The 22,863-nt window shown below is 41.0% G+C and overlaps 1 protein-coding gene across 2 annotated transcripts in view; it reads left to right on the top strand.

Annotated features, from left to right (window-relative positions):
- TMEFF1 (transmembrane protein with EGF like and two follistatin like domains 1) overlaps positions 1-22,863 on the top strand; it is a 115,680-nt gene that overhangs the window by 81,381 nt on the left and 11,436 nt on the right. The window contains exons 5-7 of one of the 2 annotated variants that reach the window (XM_064705669.1): positions 10,482-10,578; positions 20,789-20,937; positions 21,885-21,944. In XM_064705669.1, coding sequence (XP_064561739.1) covers positions 10,482-10,578; positions 20,789-20,937; positions 21,885-21,944 — 306 coding nt within the window. Of the gene's footprint in view, positions 1-10,481; positions 10,579-20,788; positions 20,938-21,878; positions 21,945-22,863 lie in introns of both variants that reach the window. The other variant, XM_064705668.1, reaches the window with a different exon arrangement.

A 22,863-nucleotide genomic window follows, 5' to 3' on the forward strand; every position in this document is an offset into this window, starting at 1 on the left:
TCCACAGGTGACTTTTCTGATGCTTCACACTCTTTCCCCAGCTCTATTTGCTTCTCCTTCCCCCTTTGTTAGCCAGTCTGTTATTCCACTAGGATGCGCCCTGCGAGCCAAACTTTCTGGTCTTGGTACTGCTATGCCTTTATGGCAGAAGACAGATGACAGCAATGTAGTCATTCATGTTTCACTTTTTTTTTTAGAACAGTTTTAGAAAACTTTGAATGCCATTGAGATTAGTTGGGTTTGGGGTTTTTTTTTTGGTTTTTTTTGCAGTATTTTCTATTAATATTTTTGTATGCAAAAATCCTGGTTAAAGTCCCTGTAAATGTTACTGTGTTGACCTGGAAGGGATTGGCAGCCGACTGATAGATGTCAGGATTGTTTAACTTCAAGAGAAATTTTGAAAAACATAGGCCAGAACATGCTATGTTTTGTTGGTTTCACACTGAAGAGGTGAAAGGTCCATGTTCAAATATACTCATTCCTTGATTTGGGGCGGGAGGCTGAGCCCAAATCCACCTGTGTGGGCAAGAGAGACCCACATGGGCTTCCCTTTGTCATTGCTGTTCTTTTTGTTCTCACTTGAAACGTTCATTGAGCCTGGGACAAAGAGCTGGGGAGGAAGGATTCGTGCCGTGGAAGGGCTTTGTTAGCTTGGGCTCAGCATGCCAGTGCATTTGAATTATTTATGCAAAATAGAATGCCATCGGCTGAGGAGGTTTGGTGGTCCCTGGATACCTTGCAGAAGTAGATGGTGCATTGTCTTGGGAGGTGGAATATGTAGATGCAGTTCACTTCAGGCAGAAAGAATTGAATCTGGTTCCCTTGGCCCCAGGTGAGTTTCTGCAGTGCCTGGGTATTGAATTAAGAAGGAACAATGTACCCACTCTGTCCTCCAGCACTTTTGTGACATTAGGTCTTCATTTATTGGGGTTTCTTCTGGGTGCCTTTGGGCCAACTGAAATGTTCCTTCTTCTGTTCAGTACGAAAACAGTTAGCTTTAGTTCCTAATTTTAGGTTAAGGAAAAGGAAATTTAAACAACGAAACGTTGAAAATCCAGCTTGGCTCTTCTTCCTTTTTTGATATATCTTGGATATTTGTGATACATTGAACTATTCCTCTCCTTGTGTACCTTCCTCGCTAAACTGGGTGTTGGGTAATACTTCTGTGGGACAGTTGGTTACTCTTCAACCTGTTGTGTCATTTTCCATGTCTGAAAGCAATCCTTCAAAGAATGGAAATCGTTGCTGCTTTGGTTATTGAACTCTGCCCTGGCTGAAAACCCAAGGAAATTTTTGTAACTGGAATTTGGGCTTTTTTTCATAATTGAGGTAGCTGTAAAAGTGTTACATGAAAACATTAAAACCCGAAAATCTTACTACAAGTTAAGGGAATTCAGAAGGAAAACCAGATTTCTGGAAGACTGTTGGACCTATTGAGGATGGAGATGCGTTGTTTGTGTTGGAATCCATAAAGTTAGAGGGTTTTTAGGAAATGGTTAAAAAAGTATAGGCTTCAGACTGAAGTTTTGTTAGCATTGCAAATACAGCAGAAAAGTTTCCCAAGCAGTAGAGCATACATGACAAATAACAATAGGCCTCTGTAGAATTGGCTTAAGGATGGCAACAAGGTTATTTAATGTATATCTTTAGAAGGTTAGCATGAAGAGAGCTCTGTTCTTTGTCTCTTATGAACCAGTCTTTGTTTTAACTACCATTACGTGTGTTTTATAAGATTGAATAGAATGCTTGTCAATATGTGTTGTTCTATGTATGACTGGCTGAAATCTAGGCTGAGATGGTTTTATGCTATGCTGTAATACTCCACCTCCTTTGCATTCCCCGTGGATCAGCGAGCTGTTAACATCCTGTCTCCATTGTATAACAATGTCTTGAGACTGATGTGCAAATAATAAAAAAGGCTCTTCACTGGTCTGGTTTGTCCAATGTTGTCCATATCTGGACGTAACTGCCACGGCAAGTGGGTTCCTTTCTTAAGACGTGGGTTCCTGACACAACTGGACCTATATCTACCCTTCCCCCGCAGTTTGGAGTCCAAACAAGAAAGGACAGGAATCCAGGCAGAGGGTGACCTGCAGGTAGAGGTGCTCCATGGTGCCCCCCACACTTCTGCCTCTCTGGTTGTTTCAGCTGTGAGACTGTCTGCTGCAGACCTGCATCCTGGCCCAAACTTCCTCATTTTCTCAGTAAAGGAATGTTTAATCTCATATTCCTGGATAAGGGTGCTCAAATGGGAACCTAATTCCCTGGGGAGCCTCTGTGCCCTAGGGATTGGGTACAGCTGCTGCTTGGAAGCACAAGGAAGCTTCAGTGGAAGTGGAAAAAGGCAAGGATGAGTGAGAGAGAAGCAGCAAGCGAGCAGACATACTAGCTTAGAGACTTGTGTTTGCTTCCTAGGATCTGTGATTCCAGGTGTTAGTCACACAATCAGTGTTTGCTGTGTTTCTCAAACATGCAATTAGTGTGATTGTGTATGCACCAGTGATGCTTGCACACACAGAATGGATGAGCACAGCTGCTTGTGTGCATTCAGGAGGCATTGCAAGTGCTCTGCAGAGGCACTGCTTGCTGCTGGATTTTTAACTTTGAAAGAAAGTAATGGGAAAGCATCCGATTTTTGCTCTTCAGTTGCTATAGCTCTGCCTGAGGCAGTCACCACTGCTGAAATTAGCTGTTGGCCTCATGTTCAGCTAAGATTTGTGCTACTGATTCACCCTGTTCTTTTTCATTTTCTGAATTTCATTGCAGAACAATCTCATTGATGATTCTGAAACTTGACTTCATGCATATTCTCCCTCCTACTCCCAAACTATGATGTTAATGCATTCATTTCTACATTAAAAAAAAAAAAAAAAAAGAAAAGTAGATTTAGACACAAGAGAAAAACAAAAGATTTTTTTCCTCAAAGATTGCTTCAGACAATATCTTGCCTTAGTAGTTATCATGTGCTACAAGAAAAAACACCTAAAGACCATGGAACTGCTGGTTGAGGCTCTCCACAAATCATCTTCACTGTTACAAAAATGCTAGATTTTAGGAAAAGAATTAAGAGTGGGAGAATTTTTTCACTATGCCTGAATGAGATGAAGTAATATAATTTTTAAGGATGACACAATTGTCTAGTTGCCCTCTGACATTCTGAATGAGCTATTTAACTTTTCTATGATCTGTTGGCATGAGTTGTAATAAAAGGACCCATTTTTCTAATTTCAGAAGCCTGAAACTTCATTAGCATAATAAAAATTGTAGTTATGAAGCCAAGCAGTCGGTCACTTGCGGCAATGGGTATCCTGAGCCACTTCTAGCAAGAGTGTATGATTGTCAATTCAGAAATGAGAGAAATTTCAAAAATCTCAACAGTGAGATTTTATATATTTATATATTATTTTATATATCTACCATTATGTTTCACTTTTACAGAAGGCAATGTCAGACAGCCTTTAAAGAGTTTTACTCAGACTTTAAAGAGTTGCCTGGCTGGGGTCATGGCTGAAGATGCTGGGATCCTTTAAATTTTCACCTAAAATGTGAGCTCCTCTCTGTATTCTCATATGAATCATTCTGCAATTTCCCTGTTCTGAAGAACACAGTCATAAAATTAGTCCCTTTGTTTCATCAATATTTTGTTAGAATTTGAGGCAGAACTGGAAAAGGACAAGGTACAGGCTCAGATTTGTGTTCATCTCTGTCAATTGTAAATTGCAGCAATATTTGAATTGCTGGATGTATTTCCAGAACATGTAGATTGGGGCATGAAAAATTATTCTGAGGCCATCACATGCACATAAAAATGTAGATTGCCAGCTCACAGCTGTGATGTTGACTTTGTGATATAGTAAAGCCTTTGCAAGAATGTGTTGAAAACCATCAGCATTTGTAACATACACCATGAAAGAGCTAACAAATGGTAAAGGCTTTTCAAGCCAGCCTCTCAGAAACAAATCACTGTCCTAGAAGAAGCACGTTCCCTGCTCTAGTAATCAACCAACAAGGGTGAGATTTCTAAGTGCCCTACTATGCCCATAACATTAATTTTTAATTCATTTTGTTCAGTGTTTGTCTGTGTACCTGAGCAAAATGCCCTTTTGATATTAAAAAAGTTGTAACGGTAGTTAGACAGATGGCACCCAATCATTTCAGGCTTTTAAGCTAAGGAAATAACATGCTTGCAATACATATAGCTAAGTTAATTATTATTAAAATAATTTGTTTTGAATTTCTAATCCCTCTGAAATTTAATAGCTGAAGTAGCTTGTGATGAACGTCTAGCAGATTGCATTTAGTAATTAATAAATTGATATACAGTATGTGCTTTTTAGCAGGCTGCCATCTGTTCCTTCCCCTCACTGGGGACAACACTTATCCAGTAATTGTCACACAGTCAGGGTGGAATAAACACACACAATTTAGAGCCTCGAATATTTTCTATTTTAATTTGTAATAGTGCCACTGATTTGTTTTAATGTATTTTAATATGACTTGCAGAAACTTGGTGGTGATTAGCACCCTGGATAGGAGGTAGCATCAGGTCTTTTAGCTATTTCTACAATGATGTGTGACATAGAAAGATTTAAGATGCGGATTCCATCACCTGGCTTGTCACTGAATGCCACTTCAGCTTCAAATAGCCCTATTTATTGTTGTCAAGATCACATTCTATCTAGGTAAAATTAGCACTCAAATAAAACAAGCAAGAATTGCTGTTTTTACATCAAAGTTTCATAAAGGCAGAGGCAAAGACCCTAAATGTTCAGGCACCCTGTTGGTGGAGACTCATTCTAAGCAGGTTTTTCAGGGATGCTGGAGCATGCTTGGAAGGATGCTGGAGCCAGAGGCACATAAAGAGAGGCTCCTTTTCCTTCTTGCACAGGATATGTAATAAATGAGGACAGATTCATCTTATATACCCTGCACTGGGCATCCAGTGTGTTCATGGAATTGGGGGACACATCCCTTGGCATCTGGTGACTTTCTTGTCCTTTGTTTCCTACCATCATCTAATCATGCTTATTTTCCCTGGTGCTTACTCTGAAGCTGTTGTGTCATCCTTTGGAGAAAAAGGAGTTAGCTGCATTTTGAGCAGGGTGCTGGAGTAAGTGGGTACTCGAGTTCTTTAAGTGGAGGTTTCTGCAGTGTGAAAGCTGCTCCAGTCTTGCAATATGCCAGCTTTTCCTGCCGTTATCCACCATGTCATGTGCACAGAAGCAAAGCAGAAGTTCCAGTTCTCAGGCCTGTGAAATCGCTAACATCTCATGAGGGTAGCGGTGGTAGGGAGTCCTACAGTGCTCATCCTCATGTCCTTTGCTTATTGAGTGACACACTGTCATTGTCACAAGCACTGGGCTTATGACAAGCCAATCACCTTGGCTGGGTTGTGATTAGGGGAGCAATCTTCAAACTCCCCTCCTCCAGGCACCTCAGTCATAAGTAGACCCAGCATCCTCCTGTTAAGCCTGTAATGCCTGCTCTTGCAAAATCCACTTCCAAAGGCTGGTGCCTTTACTGAAGAGTGCTTGAAGCAGCAGTGTGTGGTCCACACTGCACATGGAAAGGATCTTTCAGCCACATATAGAGCTCTGCTGGACCAAGCCAGGCTTTGCTTCTAAGCCAGCTGGGTGGTTGGAAAAGAGAGCAGGACCTTCCACGCTGCCAAATACTGCTTGGGCATATGATCCAGCAGTGCAGTCAAGAGAATTCAAGACATCACTTGCCAAAACTTTGGGAGAGCTCAGGGAAGTGTTGCACTTGCTTTAAATATACAATTACAGTCAAAAAGAGCAGGTTTGCAGCTTTCTTTCAAATTACGGGAACAATCTCATTTTTAACTAAGTGCGTCATTAAAGTTGCCCTAAAATTTAATGAAACGTAGGATAAGTCACTGAGCTCTGGAGTGAATTGCAGTCCTTAGTGTCCAGTTCTGTGGACTGTGGTATTTTGAGAGGAATTTCCAGTGCTAGCCATACTTAGGGAATCACAGTCAGAAATCTTTTTGAGATTAGTTAATCCCATAAGATACAGTAAAAATCATCACGATCCCAAACCAGTAAGGAATTGGTTTTCAGAGGGGCTTTCCTGGACATTCTATCAAGGAATTCTATCTATACATGGCTTCTGAGGAGTTCCAGCTCCCCCCTCTTCACTGGGAACAGCGATAAATACAAATGTACAGCATAGCTCCCTTTCCAAGCTGTGCCTTAGGGCAGACAAAACTTCACCTTGACACAGATGGATGCTCTTGCTTTAAGCCTGATTGAAAGCCCTCAGCAGAAACCCAGCCACATTACCATTGTAGGAACACACAAATGAGTTGCTGAGGGAAGCAATTTACTGCTGCCCAATTCCTCCAGAGCTGCTCTCCATTGGCAGGCTCCTGCCCTGCAGCTCCTAAGATATAGCTGGCCATCTTCTGCACAGGAATAATGACTTGAGGAGAAGTGTAGGGAACACAGCTCAGAGAGACAACTGGTAGCCACTGATCCTGTCTTTGTGCCTTGTTTCTTTTGAAGGACAGAGCATTAATGAGGTGCTGCCCTGAAACATGTAAGGAAGCTGAAAAGAGAGGGAAAATGAGCTTTCACTCAACATCAAATTAATATGTCAAGAACAGAATTAATCAAGATACCCACAAAACCAAGAAGAAGAAACTCTCTAGTCATCTATATATCAATATTAGAAGCTTGCATAATAAACAAGAGGAGACCGAATTTCTCATTTGGGAGCATATTTTGACCTAATTGTTATTACTGAAACCTGCTGGGAAGATCCAATTGATTGGAATATTAAAATTAATGCCTACAGCCTATGTAGGAACAATCAGATGTGGGGGAGAAAGGAGAAGGGAAAGGCAACATGTCAAGGGATATGTTGGCATTTGAAGATGCTTACACCAGAGAAACATGCTCTCAAATATTAATGGGTTAACATATTTTAACAGGACACAGGTGTACAGGTCTGCTACCAATTCAGGTTGAAAAACAATATTCATCTACTCTGTGTTGGTGGGAAATTGTATTGTGTTTTCTTGAAGGACTTGTCTTTGTTCCAGCTGGGGCAAGGTTCATTTTTGCAGTGGCCAGGAGGTGGCATGGCCAGGACCCAGAAGTTATTCTACACCACCTCACAAATTGCTGGGGGCAGGGGAAGGGAGTTTTTTATGGAAGGAATGGCTCTTTCCTGGTAGGGGCAACATGGCAGAAGTCAATATGGGTGCTGCAGTGAGCATTTTAGTATGTGAATCACTCTCTCTTCTGTGCACTTTTGTTTTTAATATTGTTGCTGTTACTATTTGTTTTCTTATCTCATTCTGTCTCCAGTAAATTGTTCTTGGCTCGACCTGTGAGTTTTAGTTTTTATACCACCAGTTTACCACACCATCCCACCACAGGGGCAAGGGGGAGGGGAGAGCAGAGCCAGAGAGCAGTACGTGATTTGGAGATTCTTGCTGGGGACACTGAATGGGGAGTACCATTCCTAAACCACAACAGGACATCAGTCTATATTATATCCAGTGTCTAATACTGTCACTGCTAAAATATAATGCAGCTAGTAGTAAAAGATGCTTCTGAATATTGTGGGTCACTGATATACATGAGGTCCAGCAATCTAATCTAATCAAGAAAAAAACAATAGTCACAATTTTTTAAAAACAAATGGAATTTTAAAAGCTAGAGAAAGCGATTTTAGGAAGGGGGCACCACAAAGGAGAGAGAGAGAATTTTACATCAAATAATTCATAGAAACAATGAAAAGTAGTTGTGGGCTGTGATTCTGAAAGTAAAATGGTGTTGGGACATTCACAGGGAGCATAACTTGAGCTGAAGAGGAAGGGTGTGTATGCTGCATGTGCTTGGTGTGTGTTACTTATTTTACTTATTTTATAGTGCAGTAAAAGTGCTCAGTAAAGCACTCTGGTTGCATTTGTAGTCCAGTCAGATAGTATAAATGGGTTATGATGAAATGTTTTCCATGCTAGTGGTACCATAGAAGGATTTTAAGCATGGTGAAGAAGTATTTTGTAACCAGCAGGTTTGCCAGGTTTGCACCTGAAAGCTTTAAAAATGGATGGTAAAGAATTCTCTAGGGTGTTGATGACTTTTTGTCTCTTTATCTTCAGTAGAATAATGATAAATAATATAGAAATATTTTCAGAAGAGATAAATGTGATGACTGGGGAGCAACAACCTCTCATTCTGGCACCTATGAGAAGCACAGCAGTGAAATAGAAGGTGGAAAAATCAACTGAGTACAAAATTAAGGGAGGGGAAAAATATTAATGCCAGTCACTATGAGTTCATGGAAAACCTTTATTGCAAAAATTTTTTTTAAATTTTTAGTCAGTTTTTAAACTGATTTTTCCAAGAAAGGCATTTGTACAACAGAACATTTTATTTAAGAGTACCACCACAGAGCCTTAACCTTTCTCAGTCAAATGCCATCTTTAATCTCACACAAGTCCAAGTAACTAGAGAGCACAGCATCCTCACAGTGCACATCTAACATGAAAAAATACTGGAAATCAATAGATCATTAAATGTTAAGGAGTTGGCAGAAAATGAGTGTGCTTCTAGAGACTGTTCTTGGCCTCGTGACCCCTTCCACTGGTGACCTGGGAGCAAATCAGTCAGCACTGATTTGGTGTGGATGACAGAGAACAGGTCACTGAGCTAACAGGGTGCACAAGCAGGCAGGATTTTAATGTCTGAGGACAGTTATCTGTAGCAAGTGCAGGACCTAGGTAATTTTTCCTTGATGTCAGGAAAACATCTCTCCTACAGACTGTTGACCCTGAAAAGTATTCATTGGGGAATAAAGTAGATAATAAAGTAAGTAGGTCAAAAAGCAATATGATTGTCAGACGTTTAAAGTGAAGAATGTCTCGAATGGTATTTGGCTTTGGTGACAACTTTTCTGGAACAATATGTCCAGCTCTTGTACCCGTACCTCCAGAAGGTGTCAACTTGCTGACAAAGGGCATCAAGGGTCATAAGAACAGAAAAAGAAGTGGAAATACCATGAATGAAAGCAGTGCCATTTGTTTAACTTATTCAAACCGTAGGGGATCATTTATTAGCATGGAAAAGTGAAATCTGACACTAAAGGACACTTTAAAATGCCAAATGTAGGCACAGGAATGTGGCACGTGGAAAGAAGGAGAAATCAAATAAGATCTGCATTTGTAAAGATAAAAGCAGATGACCTCTACTGCAACTTGATAAGAGTGGTGATAGAATTTCTACAGCAGGGATTTTGTTTGATGGGTATTAATCTCTGGAAAATGCACAGCATGATTTAGACAGAAGGCAGTTAGCTTGCAAGTCTCACCTGCACCATTCTTCATGGAAACACAGCCCCACAGGTCACAGGCAGAAATTCCTGCAGCCAAGATCCAGGGAAATTAGGAAGAGCTGTTGTGGATTTCTTTTTCCTGTTTGTATTTAAAGAATGTAAATTCAGCTGTTCCATTGGTGGTGTTTGATTTACTGTTGCCACAGCACATAAATTGTGCTATGAGGAAAGGAAGGGAATCGCTTTGATCTCCGTCCATCCGGCAGCCTGGTGCAGTCAGCTGTGCACCCACCACCACCGTGATACTGTGATTCTTTAAGTGGATCTTGACTCCCTCTGCAGATTTCTGTGGTTCTTTTCCTTCCCTTCAAATACCTAGCTCTCCTTCATCACTCTGTTAAAAATCAAAAATAGGAGTGGCTAAGGGTAGTGAAACAGTAAGAGTATAATTCTCTTTTACGTGGTGAATTAAATTTTCTCTTACTTGGTGAAGACTTTTGATGTCCATGTCAACTGTAAAGTTATTGTAGATGTTTTTAGGATCAGAATATTTGAGATACTGATTTTACTTTTTGGGATACATAGCATTTCTACCAGATTCATGTCAGTTAATAACTTTTTTATTCCTATGGAGCTAATACACCACAAAATGGTGGAAAATACACCACAGCATATGTGACATATGAGCACAGTCTAATCTCATAGGCAGGAATCAAAAAGGGGAAAAATTGCAAGCAGTAACCTTGCATAAAGGATATCTGTAATTAAAGACTGTCACAGAAAATAGCATTTAAATCCCCAGTACCTCATATTCAAGGACATCTAAAGGGACAGGGTTTATACATTATCAGTGGCAATTAAGAGTAAATGTGACTGGGATACATGTCAATGCCAGTTATGTGCCTGGTGAAGCGGGAATAAATAAAAATGACTGAAATAAGAATAAAGGAAGAACCAATCAATGAAGCATTAGTGTTTTCAGGGATGCTTTTCTATCACTGGTACAGTTCTACCAACCTCCAATTGACTGACTTTCAAAAAGAGAGCACTATTAAGGTTAATAGCTTCAGTATATGACAGCTTTATGTTGACAGTATTCCTGAACGCAAATGGATTTAGGTAAGCAAAAGCAGAGCTTAATTTAAAAGTCATCCTTTCTGTTATTGGTTTTTTTTCAGAGTATGAAGGATCTGGGACAGAAGTTCAGAGAAAACACTCAAAATGTGGAGTTTGCAAATACAGGGCTGAGTGTGATGAAGATGCAGAGAATGTCGGGTATGTGATGTTTTCCCTAACAATATCACTGAACAAAAGGGAAAAAATGTTAAAGGTACATGATTATCTGCTTGACTGTGTTTGTTCTTACTAACTGAAGCTTTAGTGCCATCCAATAATAATGTGTTTGATATGTGTCTGTAAAAGAACAAACCATCTGTGGTTGCAAAGTAGTGGGAGAAAACAACAGAGTTGTACTGGAAAACCTTTAGCTAATATTTTTCAAACAAAGAGCCTTGATTTGTTTTATCCTGCCAACAAAACAAGTCGAAAACCAAACAGAAATGCAAAATAAATACTGATTATTCAACCCTGAGAATTTTTTTCTCTATGTTCTCCTTGTTCATAAAGCGTTACATGCAGTTATTTCCATCAGTGCTAACCTTGGACCTAAAGATGAAGTTGAACTGGGGACTTGAGCCAGTCAGATCTTCCAAACTCCCTGTGGCATCTGATCTATTAGATGCACCCAGGGGGAAATTACTGAAAAATATTAATTATTGTCAATTAAATTTCAAAACAAATTGTCAGGAAACTAATGCAGAAGCAGATGCACCAAATTTCCCTGCTCAAGGTGCTTGGTTATATTACACCCCAGCTGTCCAGGCTCTGTCGGGTTCTCAGAAAGGGCAGGGATATCATGAAGGAATGGGCTTCTTCAGACAGCCCCATGGGATTAAAGGGTTTTTAAAAGAAGTCCTGTCTGCTGATGGGGCTTTGTTTTCCAACAGCCTTTGTCCTGTGTGGAATAAGGTTTACTGGGATCTGGGCTGGTGGCAGGTACTGGGGTTGTGGCTGCAGACACACAGTGCATGAAGGTGTTTTGAGACTTGCAAATGGTACATTTTTGTATCCACAGAGGGAACAACATCCCAGAATAACAGTGCCTAAACATCACTAATCAGAGAAAACATCACTCTCCCTTTTCTTGTCTATCAGCTGGAATCCATTTAATGTTGAAATATGTCTTAATTGCACAAGGTTTTATTACAGGATACCAGCATGAAAATGTCTCAGGCAGTAAAGCAGCTTAGCACTAACATTCAAGACGTACATTCAAGATTAAATTGTAGAATACAAGGGAAAGCAAAGTGGTAATAATGCTCATGAATACTAGCATGATACTTCACAATTCATGAAGTGCCTGGAAAAATTCTGCTAAAGACAATTTTATTCCCTGCAGAATGTGGTTTGTCTTTTGGGTATGGAAAGCTGTGGCATCCTCTGCAAAAAGTGGTGGCACCTGATGCTTTCAGCGACAACTGTAGGGGGATCCTTACAACAGAGAAGCAGAAGCAAGACCCTTTGTCACGTCCTGATTTTTAGAGTTGAACTTGCAGGTCCTTAGAGTTATCTAAGCAAGTCCTTTCTTCTCAGAGGTGTACAGTGATGTCCTGAGGGGCAATAGACACAGTGTGGTCAAAGTGTGGTAAATTTTGTGTTGTCATAATGGAAAGTGTTTCTACCACGAGGGTGGTTGGACACTCCAACACCATGTCTGGCATTTCCATCCATGGAGATGGTCTCAACTTGATCAGACACAGCCTTGGGACCAACTTCGAGCAGGGGCTGGGACTACATGATCTCTGCACATCTCTTAAGCCTAAATTAATCACTGAGTCTGTGTAACTACTAAATCTTGGTGCATTTTAATAGCAAATTTAAAGATTAGTTGTACAGAGCTGCGATACGCACCATATTACAAATTAGTGATGTTAAAATCTTTTTTGCTCTTAAATTTTGTTTTCCCCTTTGAAAAAGTTACAGATTCTTAGTTTTCATGTTTGGTGTTAAAGCATTATGGCTATCTCTTGATCACAAATGATACATATGCTTTTATTGCAGTAGATCACACATAGTTTGAAGAAATCAGGCTTTGCACAGGGTTTTAGATTTGTATCTTCATTTTTTTGACTTCACAAAAACATTATCTGTCTAAACCAAAAGCGGTAACAATGTACAGTAAACTGAACACAAAAGTATAAACAACTTCATAATTTCCAATGTTTCTATGAAAAATTTCAATGTTGATTCTAGGTCAAGTGGTTGAGACACAGAAATAAAGTCTGTGGAGAGGGTTGTCATAAACAACACACTTGTATTTTTGTATTCAACTATATGCAAATCATTACATTATTTCTTTATCTAAACTCTGAAAGTAATCAGGTTGAGGAAGCATCACAGAAATATATTTCTCCATGTTTTTCTTCTTTTTCATACAATTTGTAAGTATTTTAAAAAGTTGCTAGTTTGTGGTCAATCTTTTCAAAGGCATACACAATCTCTTGTGGATGCACTAGTCTGAAATTGCATAAACACATAACATGTCATTTGCCTGAACAGTGATCTTCTGTAGGTCTGAGGTAACAGGATGCAAAGAACAGGATGGGTTGGGTGGGACTTCCTTCCCATTGAGTGCCAGAACTGAAACAAATATTTTGTGTCTATCATGGGAAAAACTGCTGCACCATTCTATCAGTGTTTGCCTTTCTCCTCTGACCATCAAATGTGTCTCTGGCCAAAAGCTTCCTCCTCTTTGTTGAAAAGTCAACATATTATGCATAGTGGTGCAAAATGTGTGCACAAGAGGTTGGTAGACTTATACTCTTGTGTGAGAAAGTGGCAAGAAGCCCACAAGCAGAGGTAGTATGAGTATGGCTGTGTGTTTTCTGTTGGAATTTTGAATTAGAAATGCTGTCATGTTGAGACATGGACATGGAGGTGGCAGCATAAAGCTTGGGGCCATCTAGAGCTGGTGGGGTAAATTCTGTAGGTCAGAACACAAACATACAAGGTTTGCTCCTGACTTATTCTTAGCATACGCTGGGCTTTTCAGTTTTACTGACTGTTCGTGAGATAAACAGATCATCCTATCAGTACACAATCCAAAGGTAGGATCTCTAGAGGGTCTGGCCTCCTGCCCTGCACAGCAACCAGGGATAATTCATTCATGTATGATCAAGGACTTCTTTAGGAGAGCTCTGACCACCTCCATGAAGAAAGATTTCACAGCTGGGCATATCTGTTCAAGGGCTGAACTTCTCCCACTTTGAAATAATTTCTTCATGTTCAATCACAATTTCTTTCCTTGTGACTTGCAGCTGTTGTCTTTCACTCCTCTTTGTGTATCTCTGAAAAGAGCCTCTCATCTCCTCGACAACCCCTCTGGGGTTGTTGGTGACAGCAGTCACCTCCTTAGGCTTCTCCTCTCCAGGCTGAAGGGGGCAGTGCCCCCAGCCACCCTCACTGCAGCCCACACTCCATCCCTCTGCCCGTCACAGCCTCTCACCTCTCCAATTCCTCACGGTGTTTGTGTTACTGGGGGCTCTCAAAGCAGGACAGTGTTTCACACGGGCCCTCACGAGTGCTGAATGCAGGACCAGAGTTCCTTCCCTTGCTCTGCTGGTGACCCTCCTGTGAAGCAGACCCCCAGCCTGCTGCTCCACTGGACCCTCAGGCCCTTTTCTGTGGAGCTGCTTCCCTGCTGGTCCACCCACAATGTGTCCTGCAGCACTGTGACAGATGTCCTGTCGTCCTCAGACCTCTGGAGGTTCCTCCATCTTGTCAAGGCCCCACTTGAGTTGTTATATTTTCTTTTTTTTTTTTGCTCTTTGATAAGGAAATCACTGACTTAAAAGTAGCCTCACTGTAAAAATTCAAATTTATCGTGTTCTCAGTTTTACATAATTTTTTTAACAGAAGAAATATGGAAATGGGATTCTGAGCACATTCAGTCTTTTTTTTTAATAAGTGTACTGTGCTGTCAAAGATATGTTTTGACTTATAATGTAGATTTTCAAGAAAGATTGACAGCTGATCCCCAAGTAGACCTTTTGAGATTAACATTTTATGAGATTTACTTTGGAAAGTAAAGGTACCTCAGCAATATATAAATTCAACTGCCCTATAATTTACATAGTGTCTGTTTTCACAAAGGCCAAACCAGAATTTCAGAAGTATTAGTATTAACAGTTAGAAATGCCAATGTGGATATTTCAAAGTCCTAGTCCTCTGCCTTGTCTATATAAATTGTCCTCCAGGGAAAGATTTTGCCTGCTTGAAATCTGGCATGCAAGTTTATACTTACCTCTTTTGACCACTTTTTCACTCATTTGCCAACTTTTTTTAAATTAACTTTTTAGGGTATGACATTGGATATTCATAAGGAAGGCTATCTAAATCCTGTGTAAATGCAACTCACATCTTTCTGATCCAACAGAAGAAAAAAACCTAAGTGTGCAAAACAAACCATTCAGACAACAGAGAAAATCAACCTAAACAAGGGATTTAATACTGTGTTGTGGGATTCTGAATTATGAAATAATGAAGGATATTCTGATATGATAGGAATAGCATAATGGTCTCTTCACTATACTGGCCATTAAGAAATTGAATAGATCCTAGATGGGTAATAATCCATGTCTGGTTTTTAATGTATATTTTTAGTGATCTTTGCAGCAGTGTGTGCCAGGTCTTTGAAGGTTCCTATTATTTGGGGCTGGAGGGACGGTTAGGCTGCTTTTGAGAGGGCAAACATCAGTTCACCATGTATGCTGTGGGAAGCTCACTGCACTAAAGACTGAATTTCTTCAGTGGTCAGAGAGAGCCATGCCATGAAAAAGGGGAATGTAGGAAAAGGGATTTCTGGAAAGTAGCTGAAGCTTATGGTATTCAAAGGGTGTTCTGGATTGCTGTGCAGAAGTAAAGACAGAGTGCTAAAGCCAGGCACAAAGAAGCTTTGTAGATTTGAATTCTGCTCCTCTTGTGCTATAAAGGGATTTTTAAAAACACACCAAAAACCTGATGAAGATTCAAGTCTAGTCAAATAGGTAGAAAAATCACTTTGAAATCCAGATTTTCTTAGTTCAGGTTTCATCAGGGAAGAACTGCACACAAGGGAAGCAGCATCAAATGAAAGCAAATCCTTCATTTGGCATGGTTATATTCTTAACTGCAATTGCAACACCCCTGCTATTTCAATTCACCTAAATTTATTCCATCAAGCATACCCTTATCCATCTGTGTGCATTTCACACACTTTGTTTTACTCCAGTGTTTCCATTTTACATTTGTAAGCAGATGTGCCAATGAATTGGTGAGTACCTGAGAGTGCTCACTGTTGTCAGCTACTGGGAAGGGATAGCAAGCAGCACTCCCTGCGAGGCCAGGCCAGGAAAATACATTTGTGAGCAAGACCCAGGTGGGCAGAAATGCAGCAGCCTGATCTGTTGGTCGGGAATGCCAGTCTCTCCCAGCAGCCAAGCCCGCTCCACAAATCAGTCATGCTTTTCCTTCCCTTTTTTTCCCCTCTCTTTCCTTTGAACCTACCAGGGTTTTTAAGCACACAGAACTTCCAACAGACCACGTACACCTTGAAGCCTGAAAACAAAAGGCAGCCTTGAAATGTGTTCTGATCTCTGGGGATCTAATTAATTTGCTAATAGCAGCAAGTGCTCTTACAGCCTGAGCTTGTCACTTCATTTTACTAAGCACGTTTACTTTGTTACACCTAGTAGCCCCTAAAAAATGAGCTGTACATCCTCATTTCTTGCTTATTAAAACCAGCCAAAAAAATCTGCTTGGTTTAATTATATCACTTTGTACTTTCTTGAAATTCAAATGCTTTTCTGTTTAACTAATGGTGTTAATGGATGATAACGCATCAGTTCTCTGATGACAGGTGACAAAATTCAGGTACTTTTTCTGTGTACCCTAGTACATCAGGAAAACATCTGAATATATCCTGTTGACTTCCCTGGGTTAAGTGAGAGAAATGATCTGTTGAGGACCTTAAGTAGGAACCTCCTCCAGCAAGACATCAATTTGGAGCATTACCTGTTTAAATCCTTTTGGTTAAAACCAGTAGGAAGGCTGTAGGGAAGAAAATGTTTGTAGGGCTCTCGCTCCTTTTACTCCAGTGTGTCTTTTACAACAAGCTTTTCCAGCAAAAATTTGAAGCACTCATTCACTTCTTTCTTGTGTGAAGCACATTCAAGATGTCCTTAATACACAATTCTGTTAAGTGGCTTTACCTTAAGTGACTAACTCTTTTCTTCTGAATTTTACATTTAAGGTTCATTCTCTTCCTGGGGGAAGCCCCTCTTGTGCTTCTCCCATGTGTCCCTGCTCCCCCTTCATGATCTCAACCTTTTCCTGCCCTGCCTTTATGAGCAGCTCTGCACTGTCCTTATGCTCTCTCTGTGCTCTGTCCCCAGCAGGAGAGAGACTTCAGGGAACAGATTGCAATATGGAACTGCAATTTTGTGTTCATTTGCAGTCTTAGCTGTGAAGGAAAACAGTCCTTGGTGCCTCTTACAGGTTCTCCTGCTTGCAAAGGCCTCTGATAAGACTTTTGCCCTTTAAGATACCACTTTTAGCTCATTCTCACTGTCTGCTGTGTCTTCTTGCATATTTTGTGTGCTTCTTGTGTGGTGTGTGATATGGTTCAGACTCGTGGGCTCTGCTTGGTGGCCTTGAGCTTTGACTTCTTCTTGGCTTTGGCTCCCAGACTGGCTGGTAGGGGGGAAGCTGGCTTCCACCAAGCAGTTGGATTTCCTGTCATCTCAGTACCAAGCTATGATCTGCCCTCTGTAGCTCTCTGACGTCAGGATATAACATATTTTCAGTATTTCTTAGTGGGTTTGTTGGCAGGTCTTCCAATAATTTCCTGAGCTGCTCATCTGTTTCAGTCTGTGGTGGTCCCATCCCCTCACAGGGACTCAGGCTCCAGTTTCAAAGTGTTTGATGTGAAACATCAGAGCAGCAACTTGCTCTCCCATGGTTTTACCTTCCTTCACAAACACCAAGCAGTTAAAAACAACATTCTTTTCATGTTTTCTGTCAAGAGCAGCATTCCCCATATGTCTCTGCTCTCATCTCACGATTTGGCACTTCCTACAGTCCTGTCTGTATTTTTTGGTCTAGTGGAAACTGTCTATGAGCAAGGACTCATATAGCAAACTCACTGCACCCTATGCAGAGTCTCTGACGAGTCCAGGTTTCTAACACGTTCTCCTGGCTCCCTCTCTGCCACCCTACTGCATCTGTGGAAGCCCTTTTCCCTTCAGACCATTGCATTCAAGCCATGTCCTCTTCTCAACTCGTTCTCTTTCAGCCCTCTGAAAGGCTTTAGAGGTTTATGGAATAAACTTTTAGAGGTTTATGATGGAACAAGAGTTTTTTGTAAGGTGCATCAGTCCCATTCAACTGTTCATTATTCCACAGTTGAAGGCCAAGTCACAGCTCTGCCAAGTGACCAGTGCCCAGCTGGCCAGGGGAAGGCTGGAAGTACCCCTTGTCATCATGGCTGTGGGCAAAGAAGTAGCTAATGGCAGCAGGCAGATAATCAGATACATGTGAAGGGGCTCAACATGTGAAATTTCTGTACTTTGATGAGATGGTTTGATATAAGACTGAGGCTGTTGATAGAATACCAGGGTCAGGAATTCATAAGCACCCCTAAAACAAGCATCTGACAATTCTGAGAAAGTAAGCATTTAATATTAGATGCTAAACCTAAATACAGCAAATTATGGAAATATAAGCAGTTTCCAAGCGGTTTCAACTCTAGTGTGTAATGTCACCATGAAGAAAAAAAAAGATATTTTCAAAACTCACCTTATTTGTCACCAGGAATGACAAAACCCAGCCATAATCATGATGCCACAGACATCAGATGGTGGCTAGGCAGATTTAAGGGAGACCAAAGGTATCTGTCTGCACGCAGCCAGTGTCATACAAATGAGGGCTAGCTCTCTGCTACTTTGTGTCAATAAATATGCAGGACTGCTGAGCCATGAGCCTTTTATTTGTGTGTAGTAAACCCTAATAAACCCTGATTAGTCTTTACATCATGTGGGAGTAGGTAAACAAAATAGTATTTCCATCCTGGTTCTGAGGTTTACAACCATTACCATTTCCAGTAAGAAAGATTATCATATGCTCATCATATGGATATTTAGAGGCTTCATTAGTTCTTGGAAGTAGGTCCCTAAGATGTGTAGAGACTCATTACTGGGCCAGTTTTTCACTGTCAGTAGGTGCACTTAAAACCCTGTTTGCACTAGAGATGTTCTGTCTAGCAACAATCTGAAGTTCACAGACATGGAAAATTACCTGCAAAATTAGAATATTTAAATTAAGGAACAAAAGGTTCTCATGGGAGAAGAAGAAGAGAAAAGTATGCTGGCCACCTTCAGTGTTTCTGCAGCACGGAATTTGGTTCTGCTGCAGATTTGTTACCAGCTTGTGGCATATATTCGTCTGTTTAATAGTTTAATTTTATCTGCAATAGTGGGAAAGAACATAAAAAACCTGCTAAGTTGGTTGCTTGGACGTTTCCCTCCCTCCTGTGACTTACAAGAGCAAGTCACATCAAGATGAAGCTAATAGTTACTCCTGGAAGTCAGACCATGTGCCCACTGCAGAGCTTTCTGCCAAGGAGAGGGTCTTGTGCCCACTGCCACCTCCTCAGAAGATGCAAAGTGGCTTTCTCACACTAATGACATCAGGAGCAGCTTGGCTGAGAGCTGGACATGGTGCCCACCTTGTTCTCCCCCTTATTCTGCAACCATCCTCCTTTACTTTCCCCATCCCAAAGGTGGAGATGAACTTGCAGAGCAATATGGAACATACATAGAAACTTTAATTCAAAAAGAGAAGTTCGGTTAAAAAGCAGAATATTGATTAAAATAATCAGGGGGTGTGAAACATGCAAAGTTGCAAAGTTTCCCTGTGCCATTCACATATGTAAAATTCTGGACTTCTTACTGGGGCTACAGAAGTATCTAAACTGTGGTAGTGTGTTGTTAAGTTTCTTGTGTTATTCCCCCAATTTATGTATTGTTCTCCCCTATTATGTGTAAAATGGTTTCGTTCCCCCAGTTTTTCCCGCCACTGCTAGCCTGTCAGCTAAGTTGCTATAGTAACCGCTATTCATAGTTGCCAATATGTAATTGCTCCTCCCCTAGTTTCCCTTATAAGTGAAAGTTGTTTCCTCCCTGTCCAGTCAATCACTCCCTTCCTCCTCCCAAGTTTCGAGAACCTTCTCCTCTCTGGAGATGGTGGTTGGCTGGGGTCCCAAGACACCTCCTTTACCTTTTGATTATTGGTCTCCATAGAGTGTCAGTTCTGTGAAGTTCATCCCCTCACCTTTCCCGATTGGTTCCGCCTGTACCCACCCCCCTCCTTTATAATCCTGTTTTCACCCCCTATGAAAAAACTTTTTCCCGGTTGGTTTCCCCGTGTTTGGATCCCGCAACACCTTCAATAAACCGATGTTTAACCCCCGAGAAATAGTCAGCTCCGTTCCTCCAAAATACCAGCGGAGTAAGCCAGTCCGCAGCCAGCACAGCCCGAAGCCATCAGACGCCGAAGGGTGCTGGCCAGGAATTGCAGAGGGGCGTCGGCCTTTCGCCCTCAGCTAGTCGGACTCTAAACTTCGGGCCACATATGCCCCCCTCTGCACTAAACATGACCAAGTCATAGTCCTGTCTGAGCCTTTGGCTGTCCTGCCTTGTGTGGTTCGGAAACAGCTACATGCTAGGTCTTCATTTTTCCCGTTTTCATTTTACAATCCCTACCTGCAAATTGGGTAGAAAATCATTCATCCTTAACAACCAAAATGTTAATGGGATGCAATATGAATTAATTCAGATTGCATAATCCTGTTTTAAATGCAACATAATAGACCTATTGTTAACTTTTAAAGGTATGAATGAAAGTCTTTCTGAAATGACACAGCAAGATATTAACCAATATTAACCAAGCATATTAAGTCTGTAGAGACATTGAAATACAACTCTTTCTATTGCCTAACAGAAAAGGGGGTCCTTTTTGTTTTCCCTCTCAAGGACCCTGATGCTGAAAAAGTTAGAATATTCTTCTGATTTTCTTCACACTAGAGAATAAACACTACAAACTGGTATATTAATGTAGTAAATCTTTCTACTAAAGTGTTATTGTTTTTCAGGTGTATTCTATGAGATTGATACTGGAGTAAAACTACAAGAAACATTTATACATTATAGAAAAGCACACTGAAGTATGTATTCACAATTCTGTACATTCTGCTTGGAAGCCTGAGATGCCAATGACTTCTTCAGCGTCCTCATGCAGCAGGCTCTCCCCTCCCGGCATTGGTGCCCGAGCTAGTGTTTACTTAGGACTTAACATGACTTAATTTTTATTTGCTGTGTGCTTCAATTAACAGGTGTGTGTGTAACATAGACTGCAGTGGATACAGTTTTAATCCTGTATGTGCTTCTGATGGAAGTTCCTATAACAATCCGTGCTTTGTCAGAGAGGCATCATGTCTGAGGCAAGAGCAGATTGACATCAGGCACCTTGGCCACTGCTCAGGTGGGATTAATTTTGGCTTTCTGGAAAAGTTAAATCCTGACATAGCTTGGCTTGGTAGACTTTCCCTTTTGTGTTTTTGGTCAGAAGTCACTGATGCAGTTGTCAGTGAACTCATCACCCGCAATTTTGAGTTTCCCACACTACACACGTAGTGCTGTGTTTACATTGTCTTTCTTTGGCTGCTGTTACCTGGAAAGACTGGAAAAGCTCTTGGGAAAATCTGATCAATAATCCAACAGTTCTTACATGAGGGGGTGGTAGGAGAACAGAAAGAATATGGATGCGTGGGAAATCTTCCCCCTTGTTGCTGTGGGCTGCAAAATGTGCTTCCAGTGTGAGTCAGGTTGGGCCCTGATTGCACAAACATTGATCCTTTATTCTTAAGGGGTTTTTCCTTTATTTGCATTTCAAATGCTTATTTGGAAATAAGCATTTGAAATATGCTTATTTCCAACCAAAGTGAGTGATTCTATAATTTCCTTTTCCAGTCATGGAATGATCCACTGAAGCCCTCTGCCTACTGCCTTGCAGCTAATACTGCCTTGTAGATAATCCTTTGGTTTTGGGGGCTTCATTTAGGACTTTCTCATGGGAATAACAGATTTCTACCAACTTTTTGCCAGTTACATCTAGATCTGTAACTTGGGCAGTTCCAACACCAAAACAGACTGTCACCGAAATCACCTAGGTCCATACCACAGAAAAGTTTTTAGTTCAAAACCTAAAGCTTGAGGTGAGCCATGTTGGTCTGGACACCAGAGCTACCAACTAGGTGTGATACCAGCCTGGTTGTGTGGGAGGAACAATGTGGGAGTGTGTCCAGCTTTACTGCAATTTAAAATAGTTCTTTGAATATTATTCTGGCTTATCAGTGATGCACACATAGTGGTCTGGAGAATATCCTTTCCTAATGAGTAACCATGCATGTGTTTATCACCTAGAAACAGATGACACAAATGCAGTTGGAAAGAAAGATGATGGCATGCAGTATCGGCCAGAAGTGAAAGGTACGGTGCAGACTTTGTTCTTCTTGCTTACAGCTTCACAAGATGACAAAATAGAGCATGCAAGGCTCTTCTAGTCTGCCTCACAGCTCTGCTTCCTGTAACTGAGACAGGCCTGTGAGCAGTTTCTCTCTTACAGCATGTTGCAAGGCAAGATGTGCATGGCAAGATGTGCATGATTTGAGAGTTTTGCCTGCTGTATTCCTCTAAGATGCCCAGCTGAGCAGTACCCTGTGCGGTGGCCACAGGATTGGACTCACTCCAAGTGCTGGGAAAATTACTTTACCCTGCCATGATCCCATCTTTTCTGTTAACTTCTGGGAAAAATGGATGATTCTGTATTTGTTAGGGTGTTTTAAAATATTTCAGTAAACTAATATGTTGAATCACATTGGTTGAAAATGTTTTACCTACATGAACTGTTCCTTACCTTTTAATGACCTTTAATGCCTCAACTTTTCCTTCATCCCTGCTAGTCAGATGATCATACACATCAAGTATCACTCCAATGCTTTCTTTAGACCTCCTGTTGCTGGTAACACACTTGAAAAAGCTGTTCTTGTTATCTTACACAACACTGGCTAGATTCAGTTCAGAATGAGCTTTAGCCTTTTGTGTCTACAAACCACAGCTCTGTACTCTTCCTGTGAAGCCTGATCTCACTTCCAGTGGCCATACAAATTATCTTCCCTCTTGAGCTCCACAAAGAGTTCCCTGTTCAGTCAAGCTGGTCTTCTGCCCCACTTGCTTGACTTACAATGCAGCAGAATTTTCTGCTCCTGTGCTTCTAAAGGCACTTCTGACACCTTGACCAGCACTCATGGACCCCTCCAAAGCAGATTGCCAGGGTACTCTGCTAAAGAGCTCCATGAATAGCTTAAAGGTTTTTTCTGCTGAAATCCAGGGTAGCAACGCTGGTGTC

The sequence above is a fragment of the Zonotrichia leucophrys genome, chromosome 2, assembly GCF_028769735.1.
Source record: "Zonotrichia leucophrys gambelii isolate GWCS_2022_RI chromosome 2, RI_Zleu_2.0, whole genome shotgun sequence".
NCBI classification, from domain to species: domain Eukaryota; kingdom Metazoa; phylum Chordata; class Aves; order Passeriformes; family Passerellidae; genus Zonotrichia; species Zonotrichia leucophrys.